Below are 14,284 nucleotides of genomic sequence, written 5' to 3'. Positions count from 1 at the left end.
CAATCGAGATGTGATCATATTATATCTATGTGTTTGTAAGTAAAGGAATAAATAATAAAATATTTTTTTTCGTAAAATTTCAAAAACGTTACCTACTTATTTATAATTTGTCATTAAGTATATTATAAACTGATATCAAATGGAATATAGATAATAATAGAGATCGTTGCAAGTGAAAAGAGGTAGTCTCTGCCTACCCCTCCGGGAAAGAGGCGTGATTTTATGTAGGTATGTATGTTTGTATGAAATGGAATAAGATTCGGTTCATCTTGCACTTTTGATCTGTAGTGGCGCCATCTGTTACGTCAAACTTATACTAATAAGTTGTTGTTTGAATTGTAATGCTACTCACCACAAGATGGCGCTGCAAATTATTCAAACACTATGTTAAGTGCCATCTAGACTATTTGTGTAAGACTATTACATACGCTTTTTTATCTTACTAAATAGTTTACCCTATTTGTTAATAGATGGCAGTATCACTGATAATTTTATAATATTATCACGTGCTAAACTCGTTTTAGATTTTTTACACGAAATCTAAAACCAAACACTCTACTACATATTAACCTAACAAACTGTATAATGAGTGTGGAGGAAGAGGGAGAGGTCTGCAAGGATCGTAGCAAGTGGAAATCCATAGTCTCTGCCTACCGCAATTGCAGACAGGAGCGATGGTATGTATGTAGGAAATATAATACTGATTAGTGTGTGATCATCTTTATTTATAAGTAGGTAGTTTAAGTTTGTTATAATTAGGTTATCTTTTTATTGTATCATAAAAACATCATAATCATTTTATTTAAATAATGAAATTGCTAATGAAATACATAATAAATACCTAATCAATTAACTTAATATTTACAAACAAAATAAAAATTCCAACGACGCGCCACTAGACAGGGTGCCCAGTAAGCTGGCAGCATTACCTCTGCACTGCAAAAGAGATTCTTCGGGCGAAGTAACTGCCAGCCATTGGATCACCCGTCACCTCACGGAGACGCGCTGTAATTTCATTGTCAAAGGTTTTGCTTTTGCCCCCATGGACCCATTATTCTTTAAACATTAAAATAGATTCGTTTCGAGTGATTTTTTAATTGATTAATTAAAAATTCTAAGTATAATAGTGATGATGTCCTTTAAAGAATGTTTTGTCATGGAAAGAACCGCTAAAGTCTCTACCGGTAGGTAGAGATTCATTATTTTCAATACGATACAGTCGACAACATATCGAGTTGTAGTTGACTGTAACCGAACCGAAAGTTATTATCAACCTACCCAAATTTACCTCTATTACCGTATCATAGAGTCCATGTTAGGTAACTTAATATGCAGTTGAATGTACCAAGCCCAGCTTTATATACATAGTACCTACTTTCAGAATAAGTCACCAAGAACAGAAATTATTTAGAAAAGTAATGAAATATGGTTCTTACAAAATGGTTGTCCGGGCGTCAGCAGACCATGACGGTTGAAGGCTAACAGACGAGACGTCTTTTGTTTTAAATTTTGTTATGAACTTCAACTATCTTTTGAATATTTATTGAAACATTTTTTTCATTTTTATACATACTTATATTCACGTCTATATTCTTTGTGGGGTAAACAAAAACAAAAGTCTAGAAAAGTATAAAAAATATATATGTATATATTTCCTATTCAACTGTACGTCAGAAAATGAAATAAAATTCAAATTCAAATCCAAACCTAAATTCAAATACTACAATTACAAAGTATTAGATTACAAAGTATCTATTAGTTAATAAATATCGAAGAATATTACATATTCAAATTAATAACGTACATTTCATAAATTATCTAACCTTTTTTTAAACTCGTCTTTCTAAACTTTCATAATTTGTGAGTTCCCTATTTTACCCGGAATGTTATAGACTATGACTATGATATATTATATTAATTACTTATACTCATCCCGCGCCTCCAATCACGTAGAACGTAAACTCCCGCATCCTTTCCCGCGGGAATTTCGAAAAATACTCCTCTAGCGGTCCCCTAGATCACATAAGGAACATATAAAAAAAACTCTTAACTAAGTAGGTTGGGGTGTATCAATCAATTAGTTAATGTTCATGTTGTCTGGAAGAAATGGCATAATGCGATAAGGCTGTTTGGCCTTTTGTACATTACCTTAACATCTAGTTTAAGTTTAGGATAAATCTATTGTTAGAATTTTATGTACAAAAAAGTAAATCTATCTATCTGATGTCCCTTTTTCAAAAGCCCTGACCATAATTCTTTTAAATGACATTATAATTACTATCGAATAAATTCATAATTCGTTTGTAAACGAAGTGTAGTAAATTGTACTTCCACCGGCTATTTCTTAACAAATTCATTATACAGCGCCCACTCGCCCACTTATCCATGAAAATCGGCATAGTGATGTTTTTTTTTTCAGTAATAATTATCCACGCTCCATTTATTAAAGTTAAAGTTTTTATGTACGTTAAGATAATAGGTATATTTTCTTTACTAGATAAGTTAAAAAAACTGTTATTACCTAATTGATAAGCAAGAAATATCATATAGGCAACAAAAATAATTCCACCAAAATTTGTATGTATTAAGAAAAATACATGAAATAGTTTTTGATGGGATTGTATTCTCCTAATTTAGTCGTTTCACTTTTTAAGTTGGTTCCTCGGTTTGCTTTCAATAATTTTAATTGCACAATTTGATATAAAATAAATGTCCTTTCTATAGTGGTTGCCTTTTGTGCATTACCTAAACTTATGTTTAGGATAAAATTGATTGTTACAATTTTATATGCAACTAGCTGTGCCCGCGATTTCGTCTGCGTGGAATAGTTATTTTGGGCATCATTGAAGCCCTCAAGAATGAATAATTTTCCCCGATATTTTTCACATTCTCCATTATTTCTTCGCTCCTTATAGTTGCAGCGTGATGTTGTATAGCCTAAGCCTAGCCTTCCTCGAAAAATGGTCTATTCAACACAAAACTAATTTTTCAAATCGAAACAGTAGTTCCTGAGATTAGCGCATTCAAACAAACAAACAAACAAACAAACACTTCAGCTTTATAATACGTGTATTAGTATAGATAAAAGTATTCCATCTATTTGTCTACTATTTAACTAAACTTTATTTCTGTATAGGTACTTAATGTGCCTTGGCTGCATTTTTTCAAGGTTGTAAATTAAACAAACCAATTTCCACACAAAGGCTTTGGATAAGAAGGCTTAACATGTACAAAGTCTTATGAATATGCAAAAAAAAAAAAAAAACTTGCACCAACACTAATGTTTATGTACCAATGAGCCCTTTTATTCTTGTTATTTTTCGCGCCCTTGTCCCAGTTCATCTGGGGTCAACGGAGATGGTCACTCATAGGTACACTGCATAATGATGCATGAAACTACCACCGTACCACCGTAGCCTGACATAGCACGCGCGACGCCGTTTTTATCGCGCGAAAATCTATCGCAATCCCTTTTCGCGTCATAAAAGCGATACAGCTAGTTTATCGCGCTTAAAAAACGGCGTCGCGCGTTCCCTGCAACATGGGCTGGGCGCCTAAATCAAGTGTAGATGATTTTGAATAAGGAATATTTTATTTTTTCAGTACGAATTTTCATAACTAAAATTTTACCTTTTGGACACAGAACCCTAAACACGCAATACCAAAAGCATGAAAACGATCTTATAACGGTACAGTCACCTGCAAAAATTCTTACTTATTTACGTATAAAAAGTTCTAACATCATAACTTTTAGATTTTTTTTATTTATTTAATGTAACCCAATATTTTGAAACACACGATTCACAAAACAATCGATAAGAAAGTGCATACACTGCATACTACGGCATTGCGCTCGCGCATATAGCTGATAGAAAGTACTGACCCCAAGTTTAGTTCACAATAACACGCTGGCTGCAACGGACGCGCGCGACGCAAATGTTACCGACCTCACGCGGGAAATAGTTGCGTCAATATTTTTGTTTAATTAAAAAATAATTTCTCGTGTTTGACAATGGGTGGAAGTGTTAGGATTTATGCCTTTTTATTTATGGCTGCGGCTGCCTTGGCGGTTCCTACTAGAGATTTGGGACAAGCTCATCTTAATATCGGTAAGTTTGACAGTGTTTGTTTACTTACGAGATATATTTTGTTAAAAATTTTTGTGAATTAATTTTGAGAGGTGTAAAATTTGTAAGTAGTTTGAAATTCTTATTTCTCAAAATTCCGATCATCATGATTTAATAATCCCACATAAAATTTTATTTTGTATTTTTTATAATGTATAAGTACGTGTATGTATGTATAAGTATAATGTATAAGTTTTTTATAATGTATAATGTATAAGTACCTATCCTTCTATATATGTATGTATATAGAAGGATAGGTATGTATAGTAGGTACTTTATGCTTTTGTTTTCATTTCGCATGGGACGTAGTTCCGAGTACCTAACATTTTTTTCTAGAAGTAAGTTATTATTCTATAAGGTCACCTGTTTCAGGTCAATAGTTTTTAACGTCAATTTCAAAATTTAAGACTCTTAATCATATTCAAATTATGTATGTATAAAATATTACATATTTTTATACATAATTAAAAAAAAAACACAATTAACTATCTACTATTTTTACTCTTTCTAATAACTTCGAACGAATATTTTTTTAATGTTAAAAAATTATATACTCTATCAGAAAATAATCTCTAAGTAAACACACTTTAGATTCAATGAAAGTGTCGAGAGATCGCATTGCAAAAAAAACTTATGCAAGCGAGTTCAAGAACTGCTCGGATACTAGTTGCAAAAGAGTAAAGAACTCTTTACGGCCAATTTCACACTAAATAAAACCGACTGCACGCTTTGTTTGACAATGACCCACTGAAAGCAAAAACACGACACGCCTGCATCCCACAGTTACTATAAAACAAATATATAATAAATGTTCCTCCAAAAGTTTTACAAAAAAAAAAATGGAAACCTGCCCAAATACTACTTTTTTTATATATAACCAGAGTCCATAAATTGCTAAGGCTGTATGATTATAAAAAGATAATAAAAAAAAACTACTTTTGCATGAACTTGAAAATCCACTGTACACCTTCCCAATCATTAGACAAAAACTGAAGCGAAGCAAAAGTTTACTTTCTATATAAATATTACTTACCCCCAAAAGTTATTGTGTTGTTCAAAAGCAATAAATTTTATGAGCCTTCGTTGTAAACGATAGGTAGGTACTAAATATTTATTTAAGAAATAAAATTAAGTAAGTACTCAACAAAACGTAATTTGGCAATTGTATTCGATGCAGTCTATTATATTGTTTAAAACCATAACGTTGCTTATTAATTTTAATTATTCATTCTAATCGGATCGTCCTAGATGTCCATTACCGTGAAAAATACCGATATTTGATAACGTGAAATATCGACGGAATACTGTAAAATCGAAATGGTTATAAATTTCAAATGTCACAATTCACAAATTAAGTTGGTTTTTTGATATGTAGGTACGAGACAAATAACACAGATTCAGTTAGCCTCGAAGTAAGTTCGAAACTTGTGTTACGAGATACTAACTCAACGATACTACTATATGTTATAATAAATACTTATATAGATAAACATCCAAGACCCAGGCCAATCAGAGAAAGTTCGTTTGTCATCATGCCCTGGCCGGGATTCGAACCCGGGACCTCCGATGACACAGACAAGCGCACTACCGCTGCGCCACAGAAGCCGTCGAATTCAGGTTTCGTCATCACCCTCCTGGCTTTAGTCCCGGTGATGTCCTCACCTTTCTGAAGAGGAACCCTGCGTCTGTCTGTCACTATGATCTTGGATTGGGTAAGTGAGGTTTATAGACAAAACGACTGACTTCCGCAACTTTTCAGGGGAACCTGATATTGAATATTGTATATCCAGTTGTCAAAATACGAGTATGCAGGTCTTCTCGCGATGTTTTCTTCGCCTCACGAGCATCAATTAGCAATCACTTATGTACGTAACTCGAGAAAGAGTCCTTTTTGGTTGCAGTAGTATTTTAACCTTAACGAATCTCGCTTTTTAGTCTCACTTCAACTGCGCGATCATCGATGCTCTTCTAACCTCGAAGAAAATTGTAAATTTAATCGGTAAGACACAAATTTTCTTTGTTTCAAACGGCCAAATTCCGTAATAGAATGGTGTATGTTGCGTTGGATATAATAAGTACTTTTTGCAAGCTATTGTTATATCGCAATTCTGTGCCATATTGTAAGGAACTTTAACCACATTGTGATCGGAAATGAAAGGTGTAGGTAAGTACGTACGAATCGATTATCAACTGTTTTAAATCTTCTACGTGTTGTATAACCCGACAGAAATGAAAATCTATTGTAATATATGTAGATAAATCTAATTAGGATACCTACTACATACGTAAGATTATAGGAAAGTCGAAATAGGAAATGTAACAAATTACAATCGCGACTTTCTATAGCTCAATAAATTAAGTTTTATAGTATTTTTATTATTTCCTACAACGAATTTATAGGGTGCGTAATGTTGGAAAAATAGATAGTGGTAGATTAATTAAACTGCGTTTTTTTTATAAATCATGACTTTTTGATAAACTTTGATAATCAAAATAGTGATAAAGAAGAATAAATATTTTTGCCTTTAATAAGTTGCACTGACGAGAAAATAACACTCACTGAAGCTTCTTTCTTAAGGTTATTATCGAGTAAGATGAATAAAAAGTTATCGTCACAATACTTACTAGTAAAGTTCAATTTTTCGAAACTGCCACTTAATTATTAAAAGGCCGATCATCAATCAAATTAATTTGAAAAACTTGCCTGTCGAAACATTCATCAAGATTAGCTTGGAACTGTTTTTTTTTCTGTGTTCAACCGTCAAGGTTTCAGCTCTTTAGTCCAAATATTACTAATTACTTTAGCCTTTAATGCAGGACGAACAATAGAAAAGCATTTATGTATTATGCATGAGAGGATGCGTTGGCGTAATTAAGTGTTACAGCCACGCTTAACTACCATTAATATCTAGTATTGTTTTGTTTTAAATTAATTGCTAAAATTCATAAGGTAATTTAAGCTTTAACTCACACATACAGTTTTATACATTACTAGCGATCCGCCCCGGCGGATTTTGCTATACTATATATTGACTATCTTTGTAGTGATATTATATTTATTTATTTAAACTTTATGCACGTAAAATGTACAACAGGTGGACTTAATGCCACAAGGCATTCTCTGCCAGTCGAACCTTCGGACCAAACTGAGATGGATGTACGGGTGGTGCAATGAGTGTAAAAGAAACAATAATAAAAATATGAATAATAGATTACTTTATACACTTACATATAATATAGTTTACGTACATAAGTTTGACTATAGATATATACTGCATATAAAATTTATATCTATTTCTTTCTTCACTAATTAAAACGTTATCCAAAATTCCCGATTGCATTATTGTCTTTAGAGCTCTGTAGTCCACTTAAAAGAACATTAAAGAGATGTGTAAACGAAATGTACGGGTAAAGTTTTTACGATTGGTAAGCTGGAATTTTTATGGACTTTAAAAGAGATCGAAAATGAGACTTTTCGTAACGTTTTTATTTTCTTTTAAATACCTTGGCATATATTTCTATAGTTCTAACACGTCATTTACATGTTTATAATAGATCATGTTTTATGCTTGTTTAATTGATTCTTCCGTAAAAACTCACAAAACAAATTCCCATTGTCATTGTTCTAAGAGGTGAGTACGCGCAGGTTTAACTTCCGATGTTCATATCTCATCACCATAGTAAATTGCTACTTTATTATTCTAAGGCTGCGGTAACCATTTACCATCAGGAAATATCACTTTTGCGGGCTCCTTAACTCAACATTTCATTTCGGTTTAGTATGCCCCAAACTATTATTTAATAATATATTTTTTTATTAGTCATATATTATTCTAAAGAGATAGTTACATCTTTGTGCCTTTTTTGTAAACGAACGAATGATATGTAAAAGTGTACCCATTCCTAGGTATAACATCGTGAGCGGAAGCTTTTCAGGTACTTTTAACCTACTAAATTGACTTCTAAAATTTTGTTTCAGTGTTTTCTGTATATAAAAATATATCTTTATTTTTTATATCATAAACTTCTACATAATAAAATGTAGATACATATTGATCTTAGGTTTTTTATTTTTTGTCCTAAAATACCATTTTTAATCTCACTTTGAAGTAAGGCCAATCTTTGTGATTTGTGTTATTTCTTATGAGTATAGTATACATAGTTATATATGTTTATGACACAAGTTTGAAATAACTCAGGTCAGTTTTTGCTCAGTGTCACACATTTCGCAACACGATGAGCGAGTTTGGCTATACAAGAATCTTGAACGCGTTCAGGCGTCCTCATTTATGACATCAAACATATGTTAAAAGTAGTAAAGGTAAAAATATGCCGTGTGGTTCCTGCCGGGAACTTACTTCAGAATAAAACCATCTCCATATCTTGTCCACGGATGTCGTAAAAAGCAACTCAGAGAAAGTAAACTTGGTATTCTTCTTTTAGGCGATGGGCTGGCAACGTGTCTTTAATTGAACCTCAAGTTCATCATTGAGCCATACAGCTGAACGCGGCATTTCAGTCTTTTCACGACTGTTGGCTCTGTCTACCCCATTAAGGATGTAAACGTGACTATATTGATGTATGTAAAAATGTGTGTCAAAAACATAACTTTCGATGTCGTCTATTTTTGCAAGCCAACATTAATAATATAGTTAGTTAGGCCATAATATCCGCCCTTCGCCATGCGCCATGGTTACAAAAATAGTTTGATCGCTTTGTTGTTTTGAAATGACCAATACAATTGATTTAGGCGAATCGCTACATAATCATGTTTCAACATACCTAATGATCATAATTTTCTTTTCATTTTTTTGTTTTGTAGTTCCGCATGTTGTAGTTTTTATGTATGTATTTGTTTATAGGTACCTACTTACCGCTACTACAAAGGAACAAATAAGTTGTACCTAGTTTCATTTTACTGGAGATGTAATGGCGGATTACGCATATTTCTAATGACATTATACATTATGTAGTCTTGCATGCTCTAGCATTATGTTGCACCTATCTGTAAAAATTCGTTTCAAAAAATTTCAGTAGTAAACATTAACAAAACAATTCCTGTTTTTTTTTTTAAAGTAACTCGGTCGAAAGAAATGTTGGTATTTGCGTCATCGGGCTTAGATTTTGAGTTTACCTGATCGGCTCGGTATGCACCGGGGTCATCGGCCGGCCAACCGCCCAATATTGACATTGTCCCGGCTTTTACGACCGCGCTAACTTAGAGACCATTCACTTGGGAATGCAACTACTCGAAGAAAAATATTGACATCAGTAATTCTAATATATATATGGTCTATATCCCTCGCAGGGTAGACAGAGCCAGCAGTCTTGAAAAGGCTAACAGGTCACGTACAGCTAAATGGCTTAATGATGGAATTGAGATTCAAATAATGACAGGTTGCTAGCCCATCGCCTAAACGGAGAATCCAACTTTATTCGCATTTCCCTCAGTCGCCTTGTACGATATCCATGGAAGATATAGCGTAGTCCTATTCTAAAGTGCCATTAACCATACAAGAAGAGCCCATATCTCTTAATCATACCCATCTTTTAAGCATAATCAAGATGAATAGCTAGCTAGCTCACTCACTAAGGAAACGTGATTTTTTTTAAGAATGCGCTACCTATTGTTATTAACCAAAAAAGTATCGTTATTTCCATTGCTTACTCTTCCTCCTGGCTTTATTCCCGGTTACATCCACATCATTTTGGAGAGGAGCTCGGGGTATGCCTTTAACCACCCAGAGAGTAAAATTTTTACACGAAGCGACTTCCATCTGACCTCCGCAACCTATGCAGGTAAACGTAACCGTATTGGATCGATCATGGTTACACATTTAGTACCTTCCCTAACCGTAAGTGCATCGGTTAGTGTTCAAACTAATATACATAACTTCGAATATAGTCATTGAACATAGTACATGGCAGAGGTGGCATTCGAACCTGTGCCTTTGTCACGCATTTTAACCGGGCACTTTACTGATTCGACCATCGACGCTCTTCAATCTTTTAATTCTTCTTGTCGTTATTTCTATTGCTTATTCTCATTGTTTTTTGTAAAGTCCATTGACTTTCTGCTCTACGTTAAAATTTCATTATTATAATGTTTCTTTAAACACCGGTCGTTTTTTTTTTCTTATTTCATCTGAATCCAAAATTACTAAAGAGCTTAAATGTATCATATTTTCTAAATCTAAAAGTCTTGAAAATTATTTTCGTTAAAACTTATATAAACTTATAATAAGTTAGGCTACGCCTAGATCTTATTATCTAAGCGATGTCATTTTGTCTTTTAACTAAGTTAATTTCGATCTACAATTTCCTAACACTGTTTCTAAAGTTATTACGAGTTTATAAATTTCTCAAAGTAATAATAAGCCATTTTATTTGTTCTAGATATCTATAGTATTAATCTGGTCTAGATTAACACAATTGTGACACGATAGCTATCTATAAATAAACGAACGTCGGGTTGCTATTTCTGTCCGTATTCTATTTGAGCTAAATGTGTAACTAATCATATTTTTTTCAAGTTGTAACATTAATTATTTGATAAACAAATTATTGTTTCAATAATTTAGAATTGAAGTGTTTTATTTGCATTAATAATAATTTGATAACTAATTGGTGTGGTAACTTTCGTTGCTTTACATAGGTTACAAACTATGTTTATAATGTAATTACTTTTGCAATTTGAAAAATTAATAAGCAATTTTCTATTCTCGAATATGATGTTCTCGATTATTTTTTTTTATTCTTATAATTTATTAGTAGGTACTCAAATAAACAGTTCTATAACCCTTCGACCCTTTAAAAAATCTTACGTGTTTCTCACCTCTATTCTTACAGCCCTGAGAACTCGTTATACAGTAAAACTTTATCGATTAAACCATATCAGTGTAAAAACTCGATAGCCAACAAACATGAATCACGACAGGTGCATTGTTTACGTTTCGCAACGATTCGTATCGATACGGCACGTCTGCCACGATTGCGGTGTTATCAATCCATTAAACTTAATCGATATAAATTCCTAATGCAACGTATGTATGTAATGTTTTACAAATTTCTTTCAAGCAATATCGTTGCAATGTTGTGACAAATTATTACGTTACTGACATTTTGCAACTAGTGTCATAATAATTGTTATTAAAAATGACAATCATTGATTGATTATTATTTTTTGCACCTAAATTTCATATCAATATAGGTTCCGACCATGTGCAGATTAAGTTAGTAATAGTTACCTGATTTTAATAATAATAATAAATAACACTCGCCTGTTTGCTTGAAAGTTGTGTTCACCTGTAATTGGGTTGCATGCTAGCACATAAATTGAATGTTACTCCTAAATTTATTTCATGTAACCTGTTGGTGTACCTAAATAAATAAATAAATAAATAAAAAAAAAGTTCCGTGCGGAAACACAGAAAAAAAAATATAAAATCCAAAATCAAAATGAATTAGGTACCATGTTTTTCCTGTAAGGTACCTATTGGTAAAAAATAAAGCACATTTCCTATATGGTCAACAAATAACAATAATTTGATTAGTATAAAAATCATCCTTGACAATTTACAACAATGGTCTCCTTAGGTTTCACTAAAGTCGTCATAAAATTGAGTGAACTTGCCGATATAATGAACTTTTTCACACAATTTTAATTTAATTCTTAATTATAAACTTCACTTTGAAAAGTGTATCATTTTTTCGAATCAATAAGTCACAGGTCATTGCCTCCCGCAGACAACCCAAGGCAAAGTGAAAGCCCACGAAATCGAAAGTAATTCGAAGTTGGTTAGTATCGTCTTTTGCTTGGCAATTTAGTTTTTTTAAAAAGGCCATGTAACAAAGGTCTCACACTCGTGATATTTTATTCCCAATTACAGTTCTAGCTGTTTCATATGAAACTCATGGTCCGATAAAAAAAAGCTTGTAAAAGAGATATTTATGCCAACTTACTCGCAGCTTCGTCCGCGTAAAAAGATCTCGTCTTTTGTTGTTCCGATGTAGAAGTAGTTACTAGTAGTTTCGGCTTACGTTATCGGTTAATCACTCCGACTTTTCTACCAAACTCCAACCTGCATTGAGGCAATAAATTATTTTTGCAGCTGAAAGTCCATAATAACTCTGCAATTTTTATCGTATGAATAGAAAGACAGAAAACCATCAGTTAATATTTTAACCCTTAATATCTTTGTTTCATTGAAAAATAAATGGATTCCAAAGATTTCATTAGAAGTTCTTTCCTTAGTCCACTCCACGTAAGCCTGACGTGTGATACTTTACACTCGTCACCTATCACGACACAGCCATTACATATACAAGTTTGCAGATCACGATATATTTTGAAATAAGTGTCACTATATGATAACTTAAACATAGAGAGGGGTGGAGGCACCAACTTGGTCCTCCTTTCCCTACGATTTCTTTACCTTCTGAATTAATTCACATTCAAATGCTTTATTTTAAACCGCAGTGTTAGGATACAAAAGAACTTTAATTAAAGAAAATTTTATATAAACGAAAATAAAAACTAAATTTTTACTAATCGTATGTAGTACCTACGTGTATGTATTGCAATTTTAAATTATTAGGCTTACTATAATTATTGAAATGGTTTTCAACGGCAAGCCTGTCGCTGCATTATTGAAAAATTTGACCTCAAGAAACAAAATAATGAGAAGAAGAAACGAATTCTACAAAACTTATTTTAAATTTTACAAATTTAATTATATGTATCGCTCATTTTGTAACATATAGGTTCTGTGTCTTGCTCGTAAATTGATTTATGATCTTCTTTACTAAACCCATAGAAATCACTATACCAGTTAATAATTCATGCATTAATTTCTAACTTTATACTAATCAATTATGAAATACTAACATAAATAATATTTGAATTTCATTTAACTAACATCAATTTTGACTGTACATTTCCTAACAGATTGCAACACGAAATTGTAAACCCTTCAGCAACACAATAGCTTGAGTACATCTGATTTATAATCATGTTTACGATTCTTATGCATCGTTTTGGCAAGAACTATTCACACATTCTTCACTAACATACGTATATTCCGCCTATATCCCTTGCGGGGAAGTCAGAGCTAACAGCCTTAAAAATACTGAAAACCCACGTTTAGCTGTATGGCTTCATATTGGAATTGAGATTCAAACACGAATAGTGCTTTGGTGTATCTAATTATAAGCATGTTCACGATTCTGATGCATCGCTTTGGCAACTATAAGAGCAAATGTATGCATCTTATTTTATCATACTAGCATCTTTTTAATAGTTTAGTATGTCAGTTTTAGGATTCATTCAAGGAGCCATTGTTCATAGGTAATTTTCATGCTTTTAAAGCTTCGGTTTTTTTTTATATTTTACATGCTTCTATATGCGTAGAAATCTCTTTTTTTATAATTATCATTCTCAAATCCTCCTTATTCTTATTTAAAACTGCTCAAAGAACTGTTTTTTTATTAGGAAATGAAGGATAAGATTTCCCTAACTAAATAATAATTCGAATGTTTTGTCATGACTCTGAGAGAGGGCTAGGTAGATCAGCCAGTCTTCTTAGTAAGCCATAAACCACGGTGTTACAAACGGTGCAACGTTGCCCAATTCCATTATAAACATTATCATTGTGGAAGCAATTTCATTTCGACACCGGCGGATCCCAGTCTGCGGCGTCAAAAAGTCGTGATCAAAAGTCGCACCGCGGTCGCAACACTCACAATTACTGTGATTTGCTAAATGCTCATTATTCTTGGAATGTAATCGAAAATAGCAATTATGGCACGCCATTCAATTGTCCCAAATCGTCATTGGCAAGAACAATCGCGATGGCCTTTGGCGTCGGCGATGATCGTCTGTGAAGGATGCACAAATTGCACCAAGGTTCACGTTTTGTCCTAAATTGACTTAAGTTTAAATTCACAAATATAGTCATCTGTGTTGTCAATGTCCAAGAAATATGACGTAGTTATCTTATCATTACCATCGGAGTGATCCCAGTTGCATCCCTTTAGCTATGTTGCTGCAGAGCCCTGGGCCCTATTTTCATACTGGTCTTTGCATAAAATATCAACTTGCAACTACACTCTGCACCTTTGGTTAGCTATATGAGAACCGATTCATATTTATTGCTTAT

The 14,284-nt window shown here is 32.9% G+C and overlaps 1 protein-coding gene across 1 annotated transcript in view; it reads left to right on the top strand.

Annotated features, from left to right (window-relative positions):
- Window positions 1–3,918: 3,918 nt before the first annotated feature.
- Window positions 3,919–14,284, top strand: part of LOC106135696 (uncharacterized) — a 57,283-nt gene continuing 46,917 nt past the window's right edge. The window contains exon 1 of the mRNA XM_013336067.2: window positions 3,919–4,109. Coding sequence (XP_013191521.2) covers window positions 4,013–4,109 — 97 coding nt within the window. The 5' untranslated portion in view covers window positions 3,919–4,012. The remainder of the gene's footprint in view (window positions 4,110–14,284) is intronic.

The sequence above is a fragment of the Amyelois transitella genome, chromosome 8 (assembly GCF_032362555.1).
Source record: "Amyelois transitella isolate CPQ chromosome 8, ilAmyTran1.1, whole genome shotgun sequence".
NCBI lineage: Eukaryota > Metazoa > Arthropoda > Insecta > Lepidoptera > Pyralidae > Amyelois > Amyelois transitella.
The sequence above is the reverse complement of the archived record's forward strand: the minus strand, read 5'-3'. Positions and strand labels throughout refer to the sequence as shown.